This window comes from Globicephala melas, chromosome 13 (assembly GCF_963455315.2).
Source record: "Globicephala melas chromosome 13, mGloMel1.2, whole genome shotgun sequence".
NCBI lineage: Eukaryota > Metazoa > Chordata > Mammalia > Artiodactyla > Delphinidae > Globicephala > Globicephala melas.
The window spans coordinates 72,789,351-72,806,679 of record NC_083326.1 but is presented as its reverse complement, the minus strand read 5'-3'; the positions used below and the strand labels follow the sequence as shown (position 1 = coordinate 72,806,679).

The 17,329-nt window shown below is 40.0% G+C and overlaps 1 protein-coding gene across 11 annotated transcripts in view; it reads left to right on the top strand.

The window, feature by feature from the left end:
• The window catches only part of GIT2 (GIT ArfGAP 2), a 46,962-nt gene that overhangs the window by 5,869 nt on the left and 23,764 nt on the right, over positions 1–17,329 (top strand). For 9 of the 11 annotated variants that reach the window (XM_030860586.2, XM_030860583.2, XM_030860589.2 and 6 more), the window contains exons 3-11: positions 21–133; positions 766–871; positions 2,375–2,461; positions 2,579–2,709; positions 4,717–4,811; positions 11,698–11,743; positions 12,862–12,913; positions 16,223–16,295; positions 16,542–16,639. In XM_030860586.2, coding sequence (XP_030716446.1) covers positions 21–133; positions 766–871; positions 2,375–2,461; positions 2,579–2,709; positions 4,717–4,811; positions 11,698–11,743; positions 12,862–12,913; positions 16,223–16,295; positions 16,542–16,639 — 801 coding nt within the window. The remainder of the gene's footprint in view (positions 1–20; positions 134–765; positions 872–2,374; positions 2,462–2,578; positions 2,710–4,716; positions 4,812–11,697; positions 11,744–12,861; positions 12,914–16,222; positions 16,296–16,541; positions 16,640–17,329) is intronic. The other 2 variants (XM_030860584.2, XM_030860578.2) reach the window with 1 other exon arrangement.

Below are 17,329 nucleotides of genomic sequence, written 5' to 3'. Positions count from 1 at the left end.
TTTATGCTGCTTGGTTTTAGATGGTTGAAACCTTGTATAATAATGGTGCTAATTCTATATGGGAGCATTCTTTGCTGGACCCTGCCTCTCTTATCAGTGGAAAACGCAAGGCTAATCCACAGGATAAAGTACAGTGAGTGAAATGTTTATAAATACTCTTATTTCTTCGTAACCCCTGGGGCCCGCTGAAAGGAGTGCAGCTGTTTTTGACCAGCCCCTACAGGGGCAGTATGTGAGGTGGTCACCCAGTTTTGCATTGACCTCTTTGCTATTAGGAATGCAGAACAAAGCCAGGCATGGGACCATCTCTTTTGCATGGTTACCCAGCACAATTCAGTGGTTTCTCCGGTTTAAGACTAAGGCTTGGTGGCTTTTGATGTAATCACATTTGAGCTTTGGCACTCAAACAGTAGGCAGTCAGACCAGAAATCTTGGTTCTGGGCTCCAGTCTGCCTGATGCCTCACTTATAAGATGGGATGAAGAGCTGCTTCCTCGCAAGGTTGCTAGGTCAATTAAGAAAATTACACAGAGCAGAAAAATGCTATAAAAAGCAGGTATTCTGCAGTCCTGGCCATTATAATGACTAATGTATGTTTTCAGACTTCAGGCCTGACAACACACTGCTGAAACTTACTTCAGTATTGTTCATTCTGTTCTTGAGTGGGGGATGTGGGTCACTTCCTCTTCTTTTTACAGTCTGAAGAATGGGGAATGTCATATCTGAACTGCAAGTGAACTGTTTTCTTTTTTTTTTTTTGAACCAGTCCTAATAAAGCAGAATTCATCAGAGCAAAGTATCAGATGTTAGCATTTGTCCACCGCTTGCCCTGCCGGGATGACGATAGTGTGACTGCCAAAGATCTTAGTAAGGTGGGTCACACCTTTTAAAATCCCTGAAATTGCTGGATGAAGCAGCATATCGGCTGATTTGAAAAAAACTTAGAAAGAAAAGAAAAACAAAAACTCCTTTCTGTACACTAAATAATTAGTAACAGCTTTTTTTGCAGTTGGTTTCTTCTTTCATCTTACTTCAAATGGCAAGCATTCATGTTAGTGGAGGTATAAGGAGCAGAGGAACAAATAAGTATCCAGAAAACTATTTGTGTTTTTCAGATATGGTTCTAAAATTGTATTTCTGTAAGTTTTCGTTTAGCTTTGAAATAAGAGCCATCTCAGAGTTTGTTTCTAGGAGGGACTAGAAGGTTTGTGGGACTTCTGCAGGCTTCTAGGTTGCATGCTGAGTGGGATCTTCAGGAAGCAGGGTGTGACTCGAAGCTGTAGTACACAGGATGGTTTATTAAACTTGCGAAATGAGTAGATGGTTTTCTTTATGTGGGCCTTTACATGTTTTTGAGAGATGCCACGAAAATACATATCCTTATTTTCAAAGCACTGCTTTCGGCAAATGCTCACACAGATCGTAGGCACTCGTAATTCAGAATTTTAAACTTTGCATGGAAATGTATATGATTGTTACTTCCATTTATTAATAAGACTTGGTATGTGTTTTTTACCACAATTTTTAAAAATATAATTAAAAAATAAGACTTGGATACAGATGTTAGTGTAGATTTCTCCATTGCTATGATAAGAGTTATTGCATTTTGGACAATTCTAGGTTAGACTTGAAGGAAGGCAGCTCTTCTGAATGTATAAAGGCATTTCTGTAGTGGTACAGAATTTGGTATAGCACAGGCCTATTTCCCACCCTGAAAGACTTCATTAAATCATTGTATACAAGGCCAAGAATAGTGTTGAGGAGAGGGTGTGATATAAGGCAGAATCCTGTGACTTGCACGGTATAGGATATGAAGCTCTAAAGCCCTAGGTTCAATAATAACAACAAATAACAACATCAACAATAATAATAGCAGCTGTATTCTTTGAGCATTTCCTGTGTACCAGGCTCCATGCTTTGTTATATCATTGAGTCCTTATAGTAACCCTGTGAATAGGTGGCATTATTATCACCATTTTAGAGATAAGGAAACTGAGGTTCAGATTGCTAAAGAACTTCCTCAAGTTCACACAGCTTGAGGGGTGTATGGTTTGAAATTCAGACTTCAGAGCCATGCTCAGCCACCTCTTCACACTCCCTCTCACTCAAGGTCTGGTTGTGCCACTTAGATCATGCATTTGGGCAGGTCAGCCTTCCCAGCCCTAGTTTCCTGTCAGGAAAATGGGCCTGACCCTGCCTTAGAGCCCGGGGATGGTGGTGACCAGCAAGGGAGAGACTGCTTCATCCACCTTACTGGGCTAAATAAAGATGATGTAGTACTACTATAATGTGTATTAAAATAGTCTGCCAGCTGCTCTGCTACGTCATTCTTTACATTTTTAACAAATATTCTTTCTTGTGTGTGTATTTTTCAGCAACTCCATTCAAGCGTGAGAACAGGGAATCTTGAAACCTGTTTGAGGCTATTATCATTAGGAGCACAAGCCAACTTTTTTCACCCTGTAAGAAAGCATGAATTGATTCAGATATTAAATTGAAACTAAATGGGTTGCATTCGTGTAGCCTTTCGTTTATTTAATTTTGCTTCTTTTTGTATACTTTTTATTAATGATTCTTAGGAGAAAGGAAACACCCCACTCCATGTTGCCTCTAAAGCAGGGCAGATTTTACAGGCGGAATTACTGGCAGTATATGGAGCAGACCCAGGCACACAAGATGCGAGTGGGAAAACTCCTGTTGATTATGCAAGGTAAGAGACTAGATTCTTGTCACCTCTCTCTGTTTGGGATTATTTCTGTTGTGTATGATTCATTGTTAAGTGGCTAAATTGTGTATGATTAACATTTAACCCCTTCAGAGGTTTGCATGCTATTATTTTGCAGATGAAGGTATTTCAAACGCATATGATCTTAGAGCCAGCTAAAGTCAGGGAGGGTAGAACCATTAACCATTGTGCTTAGCTTCCAGTCTTTCATTTCTTTTTATCCTTTAAACGCAGTGGTATTTGAGCCATAGTTGGAGTACAGATCAAGTATGAAGAATTGCAGAACCCACTTCTCAGTTTTTTAATAGTTTTATTCATTGCTTGAACTTAGAAACAAATCTATATAGATAGATATGTGGTTAAACAAGTATAGTAAAATGTTAATTGCAGGATTTAGGTAGTGGACATCTGGGTGCTTGCTATAAAATTCTTTAACTTTTTGTTTCAAAATTTTGGCTGTGAAGTGCTGGAAAATAAATAAATACATCCATAGATTAGGCTTGAATATCATTTAAATGACAGAAGATGGATCATCTTTCCTTCTTTTTCCAAATTAACTTTTTCCAAATTAACTGCAAAGAATTATAGTCTGCAGAGGATAAAATGACAAGTGACAACTTGAAAATGGCAAGTGAAATGAACTCTGCCCTCCTAGAATTCACTCTCTCAGGGAGGAGGAGGTTCATAAATGCATGTAAGAGTTAAATGAGGCAAGATAATGTAGAACTCATTACCAAAATTGATACATATATAGGATTTCTTCACTGTGGCCCAGATCATTAAGAAATGTCTTTAGTTGGTCTTTGAAGAGTAGATTGGATTTGGGTGTGTGAAGATGCGCTAAGGTGTTCCAGGTGAGAAGAAGGGTGTGGGTCAAGTTCAGGAAGGAGGGATGGACAGGGATGTTCGGCACAGCAGGAGACATAATTGGATAGAGCAGAGTGTGTCTGGGAATAAGAGCTAAGGTATTGAGGAATACAGTATTTCATCAGGTCTAACACTCTACTGTTTATATGGGTCATCATTATTTCATATACCATTAAAAAGGAAAAGACTCAACCAATTAAATGATGATGTACTATCAACTGTACTATCAACTTCCTGATTTCACAGATGTTAAAAAATGAGAAAAAAAGATGTGCATCACAGAAATCAAAGATGTGTGGGTAGGTTGGAGAATATTTTTGTAGTACGTTGTATGTGGGAAGAGAAACTGGCAGAAACTAGACTTCATCTTTTAAGGGGAACAGAGCCCTCAGTAAATGATACTTATCACTTATCTTGGAATTTCCTCTTGTACCTTGCACATAATAGTCTCTCAGGGTAATGATTTATTTATATGCCTTGTTACTTAAAGGATTTCAAGCAGCTTAAATATTTGTTTCAAAGGCAAAATTAATATTTTCTGTGATGGAAATTAAAGACAAGGAGGTGTGAGCTGTGCATTAGGTTGGTCTGTCTCTCCCTGAATCAAAGACCTTGAAGTGATTACTGAACTCTAATCCAGAAGTCAGGCTGGCTGCATGAGAAGCATCTAGGGGAAGAACCTTTTTCAAAATATTAATGTCCACACTGCTCCTGTTTTTATTGATTCAGAATTTCCAAGGGTGGGTCCTGGACATCTGTATATTTTTTTAAGCATGCTAGTTAATTTTTGAGAACCTCTACCCTTGACCATTTATTAATTTTATTTTCTACCTCATTAGATGAAGTTATTCTTTGTCCCTCTCATAAGTCCTTGAATTCCTTATTAAGTACTCTGTCTTATAAATTAATAAAGGAAAGGCGATAGTTGAGATTGTGAAAACAGTTTTTATAAAGGTGGGAATCGAAGTAGACCTTGACAGTTTACCTCACACAAAAAGGTTGATTATTCTAAAACGTCACGTTTGATAAATGACTCAGGTATCTCAGGGGACGTCTCTGTACTTTTCTATTCTAGCTCCAGTGGCCAGCGAACAATATAAATGGTACTTTGTTTTCTCTTGGTAGGCAAGGAGGGCACCATGAGCTGGCAGAACGCCTCGTAGAAATACAGTATGAGCTGACTGACAGACTAGCCTTCTATCTGTGTGGCAGGAAACCAGGTGAGTTGAAAGGACAGCAGCCTCTCCACACCTCCAGCCAGTCAGTCTCTGGAAAAACAAATTGGGACACTATCATGTATGATCTCTGCTTTAACGTATCCTTGAGAAAATTGCAAATAAGGATTTCTATTTGCAATGATAGCTACAGCATTTTTTGTTATATGTGAAATATGTAACATCGGTCAAATCTTGAATTTTAGTTTTTAAAATTTTAGCTCTACAATAGTGACTGTTTCAGGAATCAAAGAGCATAATTGAACTCAAACTGAACGTGCGCAACGGTTCTTGTGATTAATGGGAGTAGGAATGGAAGAGCAAAGGATTAACTTTTGTAGTTATTTGCAGAATTCTGCTATCTAAGGAATGGGAAAAAGTAAAAAAGTGAACTTTACCATTAACCAGCTTTGCTCATGAGGTAGAACTGGGGTCAGCAAACTGTGGTCCATGGGCCAGATAAGCCTATCACCTGTTTTTTTTCAAATAAAGTTTTATTGCAAGATACCCATGCCCATTCATTTACATATTATCTACGGCTGCTTTCACACTACAGCAGCAGAGTTAAGTAGGTTGAGTAGTTGCAACAGAGACCATACGGCCACAAAGCCCAGAATATTTACAATCAGGCCCTTTGCAGAAAAAGTTTGCCAACCCTTGATATAGAATATCCACATACATGTATACAGTGGTTCTCCACCCTGGTTGTACAACAGAGTTAAGAGCCCTTGGTGTGGTTCCAGTTCCCAGTGAGATGGAATAAGCACACCCCCACCCTGTCTCTTCTGCTGAACACAATTATAAACTATGGACCAAATACGTGGAGTAGCTATCTGAGGACTGTAGCAGGTAGATTAGGGAACTCAAAGTACCATCAAGCTGGTGGTGAGTGTCCCCTTTATTTTGCTTCTGATATGGCATCCAGGACAGCCTAAAACCTGGAACTGCATAGCAGGTGCAAAGAAGCCTTCTCTGTGTGGTCTGAGGAGCAGGAAATGGGATTCCTACAGGACAAAGAATAGGGGAATTCCCCTGGGTTTTTTTTCTCTTCCTTTTTTCCCCAGCCTAGTCCCTAGGCAATCCTATGGCTTCAGTAGTGGCAACAGCAGTGGCAGCACAGGTGCCTAAATCTCTGACCAAGAGCCTGAAGGGAATCCTGATTGCTTTTGTTTTTCTCTTTATTCTCTCACCACTTGGCCCTGGAGACAGAACCTCACCTGGTCAGGTACCTGCTAGAACAAAATATTAACATTCTCCATAGAGTTTAAGGAATATTCAGAGTCTCCACAACATAATATGCAAAATGTCAGGGATACCACCCTAATTACTCCACATGTGAAGAACCAGGAAAATCCCAAAGACTTGCATGGAAAAAGGTAGTTAACAGATGCCAACCCTAGATGACTCAGATGTTGGAATTATCAGATAAAGATTTTAAAACAGATAGTAACATCATGCTCTAAGAAGTAAGTGTGAACGTTCTTGAAACAAATCTAATATAGACAGTCTCCGCAGAGAAATAGAAGATATAGAAAAGAACAGAACAGAAATGTTAGAATTAAAAAATCCAATAACTAAAATTTTAAAACTCACTGGTTGGCCTTAATAGCAGATGGAGATGGCAAAGAAAAGAGTGCATTGAAAATAGATCCCTAGAAATAATCCAGTTTGAGCAACAGAGAGAAAAAAGAGTAGGAGGAAAAGAAACCGAGCAGAGCCTTAGGGACCTATGGGACAAAATCAAAACATTTGTATCATCGCACTCCCAGAAAGAGATCATAAAGAATGTGATGCAGGGGCTTCCCTGGTGGCGCAGTGGTTGAGAGTCCGCCTGCCGATGCAGGGGACATGGGTTCGTGCCCTGGTCCGGGAAGATCCCACATGCCGTGGAGCGGCTGCACCCGTGAGCCATGGCCGCTGAGCCTGCGCGTCCGGAGCCTGTGCTCCGCAACGGGAGAGGCCACGACAGTGAGAGGCCCGCGTAACACACACACACACAAAAAAAGCAAGCTAGAGTGGCTATATTAATATCAATCAAAGTAGACTTCAGAGCAAAGGAAATTAGCAGGGATAGAGAGGGACACAACATGATAAAAGGGTCAACTCACTAAAAAAAATAACAATTCTAAATGGGTACACACCCAGCAATAGAGCTGCAAAATATAGGATGCAAACTTTGATAGAACTGAAAGGAGAAAAGGTCAAATCCACAATGATTGTTGGAGACTCAACAGTCTTCATTTAGTTAATAGATAGAACTAGAGGTAGAAAATCAGCAAGGATATTGAACTGAAACCATCAACCAACTGCATCCGGTTGACATTTATAGCATCCTCTCCCTAACAACATCAGAACATATGTTCCTTTCGAGTACACAGTCAAACATTCCAAGATAGACCATATTCTGGGTCATAAAACAAACCTTAGCAACTCTAAAATAATTAAAATCCTAGAAAGTATATTCTCTGACCGTAATGGAATTAAGCTAGAAATAAATAATCAAAATATAAGTGGAAAATACCCAAATGCTTGGAAATTAAACAGCATACTTCTAAATAATCCATGGGTCTAAGAGGAAGTCTTAAGGGAAATTAGAAAATATTTTCAGATGAACAAAAATGAAAAGACAGCAAATCAAAATTTGTGGGATGGAGCTAAAGCAAGGCTTACAGGAAATTTTATAGCATTAAATTATTATGTTAGAAAAGAAGAAAGGTCTCAAATCCTAATTTAAGCTTCCCAACCCTCAAGAAACTAGAAAAAGATGAGCAAAATAAACCCAAAGCAAGCAGAAATTAAGAAATAATAAAGAGTAGAAATCAATGAAATTGAGAAAGGAGAACAGTAGAGAGAAATCAATGAAACCAAAAGCTGATTCTTTGTAGAGATTAATGAAATTGGTAAATGTCTAGACATACTGACAAAGAAAAAAGGAAAGAATACACATAGGAAGATGTCACTAAAAAACCCACAGACATTAAAGGGTAATGCAAAATATAAATAACTGTACATATAAATTGGACAACTTAGATAAAATGAACCAATTCTTTGAAAGCCACAAACTACCAACACCTATCCAAGAAGAAAGAGATAATGTAAATATATAATCCTACATTTTAAAGAACTTGAATTTGTACTTAAAAACATTCCATTAAAGAAAACCCTAGCCCAGATGATGGCACTAGTAAATACTGTGAACCAGCTGAAGTGGTATTGCCATACAGCAATACAATCAGTGTGGCTTATGACTCACATGGCTTGCTAGCTTTGCAGTTATAATTCTTTACAGATATTTTTAAGTATTCGGAATTCACATTTCAATTTTTGCACATAAAATGAGACTATCCTACCAAACATTCGAAGAAGAAATAACATCCGTTTTATGTGATATTTTTTAGAAAATAGAAAGGTAGGGGGGACTTGAGCACATGGGGAGGGGGAAGGGTAAGCTGGGACGAAGTGAGAGAGAGGCAAATGTAAAATAGATAGCTAGTGGGAAGCAGCCATATAGCACAGGGAGATCAGCTCGGTGCTTTGTGACCACCTAGAGGGGTGAGATAGGGAGGGTGGGAGGAAACGCAAGAGGGAGGAGATACGGGGATATATGTATATGTATAACTGATTCACTTTGTTATAAAGCAGAAACTAGCGCACCATGTAAAGCAATTATACTCCAGTAAAGATGTTTAAAAAAAAAACAGTAAAAAAAAAAAAAAAGGTGGGGGGAAATGCTTCTCAAGTAATTTTATGAGGCCAGCATTACCCCAATACCAAACCCAGCAAAGATGGCACCAAAAAATATCCCTCACTAACAGGGACACCAAAATTCTCAACAAATTATAAGCAGATTGAATCCAACAATATGTAAAAAGGAAAATGTAATATACCAAGTGGGGTTTCCAGATATATGACTGATATTTGAAAATCAGTTAATGTGATTCATCACATTAACAGACTAAAAAGAAAGCTGTACAATCTTACCTGTTGATGCAGAAAAAGCATTTATAAAATTCAGCATCCCTTTGTGATTAAAGAAAAAAGAAAAACCTTAGCAAACTAGGAATAGAAGGGACTTCCTTAATCCGATAAAGAGTATCTATTGAAAAGCCACAGTTAACATCATCCTTAATGATGAGAGATTGAATGCTTTTGCCTGAAAGTCAGAAACAAGGCTAGAATATCCACTGTCATCACTTCTATTCAACATTGCACTGGAAATCCTAATCAGTGCCATAAGGCAAGAAAACCAAATAAAAGGCACACTGATGAAAAAGGAAGAAATACAACTGCCTGTATTCATAATGAAATGATTTCCATGTAGAAAATCCCAAGGAATCTATAATAAAGTTTCTAGAACTAATGAATGAGTTTAGCAAGGTTGCAGAATGCAAGATGAACAACCCCAAATCAATCATATTTCTGTAGACTAACAGTGGACAATTAGAACCTGAAACTAGAAAAATAATAACATTTATAATAGCTCCAAAGTAAATACTTAGGTATAAATCTAACAAAATATATGTGGAATCTATATGCCAAAAATTACAAAATGCTGATGAAGGAAATCAAGGAAAGCCTGAAAAAGGGTTTCTACTATGTTTATGGATTGAAATACTCAATATAGTTAACATGACAATTCTCCACAAATTAATTTGTAAATTTAATGCAATTAAAGGATTTGCTTATTGACATGGACATCCTGGTTCTAAATTTTGCATGGAAAAACAAAGGAACTAGAATAGCCAAGACAGTTTTGCAAAAGAACAGTAGTAACATAGGAGGAATCACACCACCCAATTTTAAGACTTGCTGTAAAGCTCTGCTGTACTCAAGACAGTGGTTATGGTGAAGAGGTGGACATACAGATCAATGAAACTGTATAGAGAATCCAGAAATAGACGCACACAAATACATTCAATTGACTTTTTTTTTTTTTTTTTTGCGCTACACGGGCCTCTCACTGCTGTGGCCTCTCCCGTTGCAGAGCACAGGCTCTGGATGCACAGCCTTAGCGGCCATGGCTTATGGGCCCAGCCACTCCGCGGCATGTGAGATCTTCCCGAACCGGGGCACGAACCCGTGTTCCCTGCATCAGCAGGCGGACTCTCAACCGCTGCGCCACCAGGGAAGCCCCATTCAATTGACTTTTGACAAAAGTCGCAAAGGCAGTTCAATGAAGAAAGGACAGTATAATATATGGTGTTGGAACAACTGAATATCCATGTGCAGAAAAATGAGCTTCAACCTAAACCTCACACCTTGTATAAAAACTGAGGGGACTTTCCTGATAGTCCAGTGGTAAAGAATCCGCCTTCCAGTGCAGGGGACATGGGTTCGATCCCTGGTCAGGGAACTAGGTTCCTACATGCCAGGGCAGCTAAGCCCGCATGGCACAACTACTGAGCTCGCACGCCTCAACTAGAGAGCTCGTGTGCCACAAACTACAGAGCCCACACGCTCTGGAACCCCCCGCCACAACTACAGAGCCCATGTGCCCTGGAGCCTGTGCGCCACAACTAGAGAAGAGAAAACCCGCACGCCGCAACTAGAGAGAAGCCCACGTGCTGCAACAAAAGATCCCGCATGCCTGAACAAAGATCCTGCGTGCCGCAACTAAGACTCGATGCAGCCAATAAATAAACAAACAAACAAATAAGTAAAATATTTTTTAAAAAACTAACTGAAAATGGATCATACATGTAAATGTAAAACCTAAAACTTTAAAACTTCTAGAAGAAAACATAGGAGAAAATCTTAGTGGTCTTGGATTATATAAAATACTTAAATGTAACACAAAAAGCACAATCCTTAGAAGAAAATATTGATAAGCTGGCCTTCGTCAAAATTTTAAGCTTTTGCTCTGCAAAAACTATAGTTAAGGGCTTTCCTGGTGGCGCAGTGGTTGAGAGTCCGCCTGCCGATGCAGGGGACACGGGTTCGTGCCCCGGTCCGGGGAGATCCCACATGCTGCGGAGCGGCTGGGCCCGTGAGCCATGGCCGCTGAGCCTGCGCATCCGGAACCTGTGTTCCGCAATGGGAGAGGCCACAACAGTGAGAGGCCCACATATCGCAAAAAAAAAAAAAAAAGCCCAGTGTGATACCACTAAGTACCTATTAGAATGACCAAAATAAAACTCAAAAAACCAACACAAGTGCTGGGGAAGGTGTGGAACAATGGTAACTCTCATACGTTGCAGTTAGAAAAGTGATAGAGCTACCCTGGAAAAAAGTCTAGCAGTTTCTTACCAAGTTAAACATGCATTTACCTATAACCCAGAAGTCCTAGGTATTTACGCAAGAGAAGCAAAGACTTACGTTTACACAAAAACCTGTATGTGAATGCTCATAGTGGCTTTACTCATTGACACATGATCAGTGTCCTCCACAAGCTTGATTAGGACTCAGTCAGCATTATAGGAGACAGAGCCCGTGCCTGGACCTGCCCAGACCACCTGGGCCAGCCCTGACTGTTTTATGCTCATTGATTAATTTGAAGGTAAGCCACTAAAGCTCAAGGAAGCCCCACCATCCCACATGGGAGAGCAGATGGAAGCCTGCTCCAAGCTACTTCAGCTCCCTAAATGTCCTTTCCATGGCTGAAGATCATTAGTTATACTGGGGACAAACAGCGTAAGGATTAGGGTGAGCATAGGCTTTCCACTTAATGACGTTGGGACCTTTGTACCAGAAGAAAATAAGGAAATGATCCTTGCTACTGGCCAGATTTTGAGAAGTTGTAGTCAATCTGGCAACTTCTGTTTCTCCCATTATAGATCATAATTATGGGAAGATACTAATTGCAAAACATAAATTGAGAAAATAATGATGGTATTCCTTTACAGATCTTATCAATATTTATGTGAACAAAACTTTGACTTGGTTTCTGTTTCAGATCACAAAAATGGACAGCACTTTATAATACCTCAAATGGCAGACAGGTAAGGCCATTGAAATACCAATCAATATTATCTGTCACTAGTATTTCCTTGGTTGTATAGTGTTTAAGTGTATTATATTTTGTGTTTAACAAAGCCCATACATTTTTCTCTTTTATGGCTATGCAATTTGGAAATAAGATGGCTGTAAGTAAACCACCATATAAAACTTAAGTTTGAAAAAGCACAAGTAAGAAATTTGCTAATCCAATTGGAGTTAGAGATACTGTCACAGTTTTAGCTAGTTGTGACAGTATATTGTGTCTCTGGATATATCACAGAATATTTCTGTGTTATAAGAGTGTAGCCTTTGTCTATGACAGGGATCAGCAAATTTTGTTGTTGTTAAGGGCTAGATAGTAAATATTTTAGGCTTTTTGGGCCATACAGCCTCTGCCACAACTACTCAAGTCTACCAGTTGTGAATGAAAGCATCCATGGACACTATGTAAATGAAGGGCGTGTCTGTTCCAATAAAATTTTATTTCTGGATACTAAAATTTGAATTTCATATAATTTTCACATATTATGAAGTATCATTTGTTGGGGTTTTTTTTCCAACCACTTAAAAATGTAAAAACTATGCTTAGCTCATAGGCCGAACAAAAAGTGGGTAATAATCTGTTGCCCCTGGTCTATAAGGTCAGATGAGTTCACGGCTGCAGAAATGAACTTTAAACCCTGATTTAGCCAATAAACTTTGCATAAGTACTGTCAAGAGTTTATGAAATGGTTAATTGCTATTCCATATGTAATCTTGCCATTCTGTTTTTTAACATTCTGCCCTTTTTGTATTTTCCTCTGCATGCTTTTTTTAATACTTTAAAAATTACAACTTCTCACATAAAGGGCCTGGGGACTAACCTGGCAATAATTTTGCCTTTTGGTTAGTAGGTGATTATTTTTCAGTTTACCACTTTGCATGATTATGGTATTTCTGGGAGATACTTTCACTAAGTTCTGTTCAGTTTCCTCACTGACGATTGGGCTGTAGAATTTTGGCCTCTGACCTTGTCCATGAACTGTAATTAATATCTTAATCCCTTGGCTATCTTAATCTTCTACAGAGCTCATGAAAATGGTTTTATTTATTTGCTTATTAGTTTTGTACACTTTCTTAGCAGCCTGGATTTGTCTGAATTGGCAAAAGCTGCTAAGAAGAAACTTCAGTCTGTGAGTATCTCTCTTTCCTAGTGAACTCCAGTATGGAAAACCATGTGTCCTGCTAATACCTGTTCTTAGCCCATTACCTAGTACATCAAATGACTTTGTTTCATGCTCTCAGATGTTAAATCAGAAGCAGACCATCGAGTATGTAGCAAAGAAGAATGAAAGTACTAGTAAGTTTAGTATATCCAGTTTATTGGCTTGGCTTCAAATAATGGCATTTTTCTCTGTCATTTTAAAAGCGAAGACTGTGCCTTTGACATTAGGAAGTTGTTTCTCCCCGTAAGAGTTCCCTAGTTTCTCTCAATGTACATGAATAAGTGGGACACACTTCTTGGGATTACTTCCTGTAGGCTCATAGGATGCTAGAGAATGATAAGAGCTGAAGCTGGAATGGTGAGTACTGCAGATTGACTAGCTGCTATTTGGGATCCAGCCACCGCTAACTGTCGTGCGTGTCCCACGCCATTCATCAGAGTTTTGTAAATGTAGGCTTTTAACTGCTGGTTCTGCCTCAGCTATGTGCTCAGAGTTTGCCCAGTTCTGCAGGTCACAAGCTCACTTTAGTCTCTGTGTTTCTCTTCAGCCTGCCCATTTCAGCCTTAGTCAGGACCCCGAGAAATCTACTCCTCTGGGAACAGTTTCTCTGTTTAGTCCCCACAAATGAAGCCTTGCCCGGTGCTTCCCCAGCCGTTCTAACCACCCGATTATCCGCCTCAGCTGTTCTCATTGCTCTCAAGATCAGAACCAAGATTCTTAACTTCTTTTCGTAGCCCTTATGGGCGTCATCCCACTCTCACCCTTCAGTTCTTGCCCTGCTTCCCATCTGGTTCCCACGGTGTGGGTGTGGGTGTGGGTGTGGGTGGGTGCGTGCGTTTAAATATTTCTTTAAGGGTTAGCACCCTCGGAGGCCACCTTCAAGTCCTCTTTCAGGAATCCTCTTTTGCCTGCTGTGCTTTCCCAGCTACCCTCCCTTTCATCATTCAAGTAGCTGAAATCTGACCCCCTTCACAGTGTAGGTAGGAGTTTTCCCAAAGCCTAACTCTGAACTTGCAACTCCCCTAATTTATGTCTTACTCTTCATTCCCCTTTTCATAGAAGACTCTTTACTAGAATTTCATATAATATTAAGTACTAAATATTATATTAAATGAATTTCTCATTACTAGCATTTAACTGTAATATGAAATAAATGTATTTTATGCAATTTGGTGTCTCTGTGTTCTCTATCTGCAGTTTTGTGTGTATGTGTTTTTATTGCCTTTCTTAAATTAAGGAGGTCATATAGTAAGATGATTAGGATGATAAGCTTTGGAGTCAGCAGTGAATATTCTGTGATTTCCTTTTAATTACTTAACAGTATGTAAGCCAATTTTTATTTTAAATAATTCAAACATGGATAAAATCCAAGCTCCCCTTGACTATCCTAGTCTACATTTGCTAGGCTGAAAGCTGGGATTATGTCTGTAATATCTCTAGCGTGTGGCAGGCACTAGATAAACATCTGGGACAAAGTTGAGCATAGTTCTCAAGAACTTGGGCTCTGGGTCAGACTGGTCAGGTGTGGATCTCGGCTCTGACGAGCTCCTTCACCTCTCTGTACCTCGGTGTCCTCTCCTAGAAAGGGAGATGGTGATCCAGCAGAGGCAGCAAGTCAGAGCTGCCCAGTGAGTGTGAGCTGCCCCCACGCTGTGGTCTCCGCCTCCTATCAGTGCTAATTCAGTGTTTATCCCACAATATCTCCCTCTCTCCCTCCCTCCCTCCCTCTCTCCCTCTTTCCTTCCTCCCTCCCTAGTGAAAAGCTGGGAGAAATATAAGACCACTAATGTATTCCTTGAATTAGTAAATATTAACATTTTAAGAGAAACTTGCATCCCAGGTCCATCACTTCTTGGCTTTGTGACTTTAGGTAAGCTAACTTCTGTGCCTTGGTATCCTTCTCTGTAAAGTGGTATAATAGTAGTTCCTGTCTTCAGAGAGGTGTTGTATTTACAATGATGATGGTATTAGCAAGGCTCCTGGGATGTAAGCCCGCAACAGTGTTGCTGCTGTAGTTATTGTTAGTAATAATAACATTAGCTTGTAGCCCCTTAGAGGAAACAGATTGGGTGTTTATGGTACAAGTTCAGTTTCCCAATCCTTCATCACCTTATCCAGCAAAAGGCTCTCAGAGTTTATTTTTAAATATAAATGTAATGTAACCACACTAGATAAAATTTGGAAAATAGAGAAGGGGAATCATCCTCATTTACTATATTCTTAATGGGTTCACGCTCAATATTTTGGTATATTTTTTCTAATTCTTGTTTCCGATGCCTACCTTTTTTTTTTTTAACTGAAGCGTAATTATAGAATTTTATATCATGCTTTTGTCACCTAACAATGCATTGTACCCATTTTAACGAGTTTAATGAGGTGTGTGCAGCCAGCTTTAAATTCTGCATGAAGTACCTTCTGGTCAGTGTATGAATGGATATTTACTGGGTCCCATCTTGGTGCCGGGTACTGTGTGGGGATGTAGGGAACAGTAGAGGATGGAACAAATTCAGCATCTTCCCTCACAGAGTGGGGATGCAGTCAACTCAGAAGTAACAGCCACTGAGCGGCAGGGTTTCATGAGGCAAAAAGTACAGAAAGAGCTGGAGCCAGCCTGGTAGGGGCTTAGCCTCCTCTGGGTTGAGGAAGACCCAGTTGCTGCCAGGAGGGCACCCCAGTCTGTGGGGATTGTTTTGTTGGGACACTGCACAATGTACTGATTAGACGGGCTGTCCTTGGTAGGGGACGCTCAGGTAGTTTTGTAGGGGTTTGGGGGACCCCTACTGAGGAAGACAGCAGAGAGACTTAACCGAGGTCTGGGTGCTATTTTCCTTCAGTGGCACGTTTTATCCTCTCAAAATGGTGTGTTTTGGCTTCTTTATCCTACCAAGGGTTTCAGATCCCATATACTGGGGGCAGAGCGGGTACTGGCAAACATTCTCAAAAGAGCAGAAGAGACTTTAAAGAGGTGATGTCACACGAAGAGCGGAGAACTGGACCCTGCCTTTGAGATGGGCACTTTAGATGCCTCTTGCTTCCCTTATGGCACAGCCCTATCTGCATATCAGGAGGGAGGCTGCTGTGGGTGGCAGGTATTTCTAGAGGATCTGTACTATTTTGGAAATGTTACTGTCTGTTTAATAATGGCGGGCATTTACTAAGTAAGCACTGGCTTTGGATAAGACGTTGGAGGTAGAAGGGTGAATAAGTCGCAGTTCCCACTCATTTTCCTAGTGTTAATCCTTGTCCCTTGTGTTCCTGATATTTTTTTACTTTCAGCTAAGTAATCATTTGTTTGAAGAACTTGCCATGGATGTGTACGATGAAGTTGACAGGCGAGAGACTGATGCAGGTGACTTAACATGTGGCTTTATCTACTAAGCTTCTGTTATCAGTAGGCAGCAACAAGCTGCCAGCCTCAGTGTTTTGCCCAATTTTTACTGTCCTGATAACACGTGTGTCAACATTGACTCTTGTGTATGCTGGCTTCGGAGTGTGCTGCCCCTAGTCTACCTAGTAATGCGAGAGCCACGGCTCTTAGAAGAGCAGTGGCGCCCGTGGTGATGAGATTCTATCTCTGGCTCTTTCCTCTGGCTAGTCTGGCTTGCCACGCAAAATCACAGCACCCTGGTGACCGAGACAACCGTCGTCCCCTTCCTTCCAGTCAATCCCGAGTATTCATCGACACGGAACCAGGCAAGTGGCCAAGTCCAAAAACTCACTAGTAGTGATATTTGGGGAATGGCTGATATCATGGTATTTTATTTTCCCAGGACAGGTATGTAAGATTTTTTGATTGATTAAAATGTTAATATCCTTTACACACACACACACACACACCCTCACAAGTTGATAAGAAAAGCAATAGAAGTTAATAGATGACTGGGAAAGAATATAAAACAATTCACAAAAGAAATATAAATGGCTGGAATTCCCTCACGGTCCAGTGGTTAGGACTCCGCACTTTCACTGCTGATGGCACGGGTTCAATCCCTGGTTGGGGAACTAAGATTCCACAAGTGCAAGGGCAAAAAAAGAAAGAAAAAAAGAAAGAATAAATGGCTTTCAAATGTGAAGAAATGTTTAATCTCATTAGTAATCAAAGAAAGCAACCTGAAGGCATTAATGAAAGTTTTATCAATCAACTTAATAAAGTATCAATACATACTAAAGGATACTCCAGACTGGTAAGGATGTGGCAAGATGGGCTTTCTCATGCTACAGATAAGAGTTTAAATTGCTGCAGACCTCAGAAAAGCAATCTGTTAACTGGTTTCAGAGGCCTCAAAATTAACTGCATCCTTCCACATAGGAATTCCTCATCTGGGAATATGTTCTAATCAACTAAAAATACAAAGCTTTATGCACATTTTCATCGAAGCACTG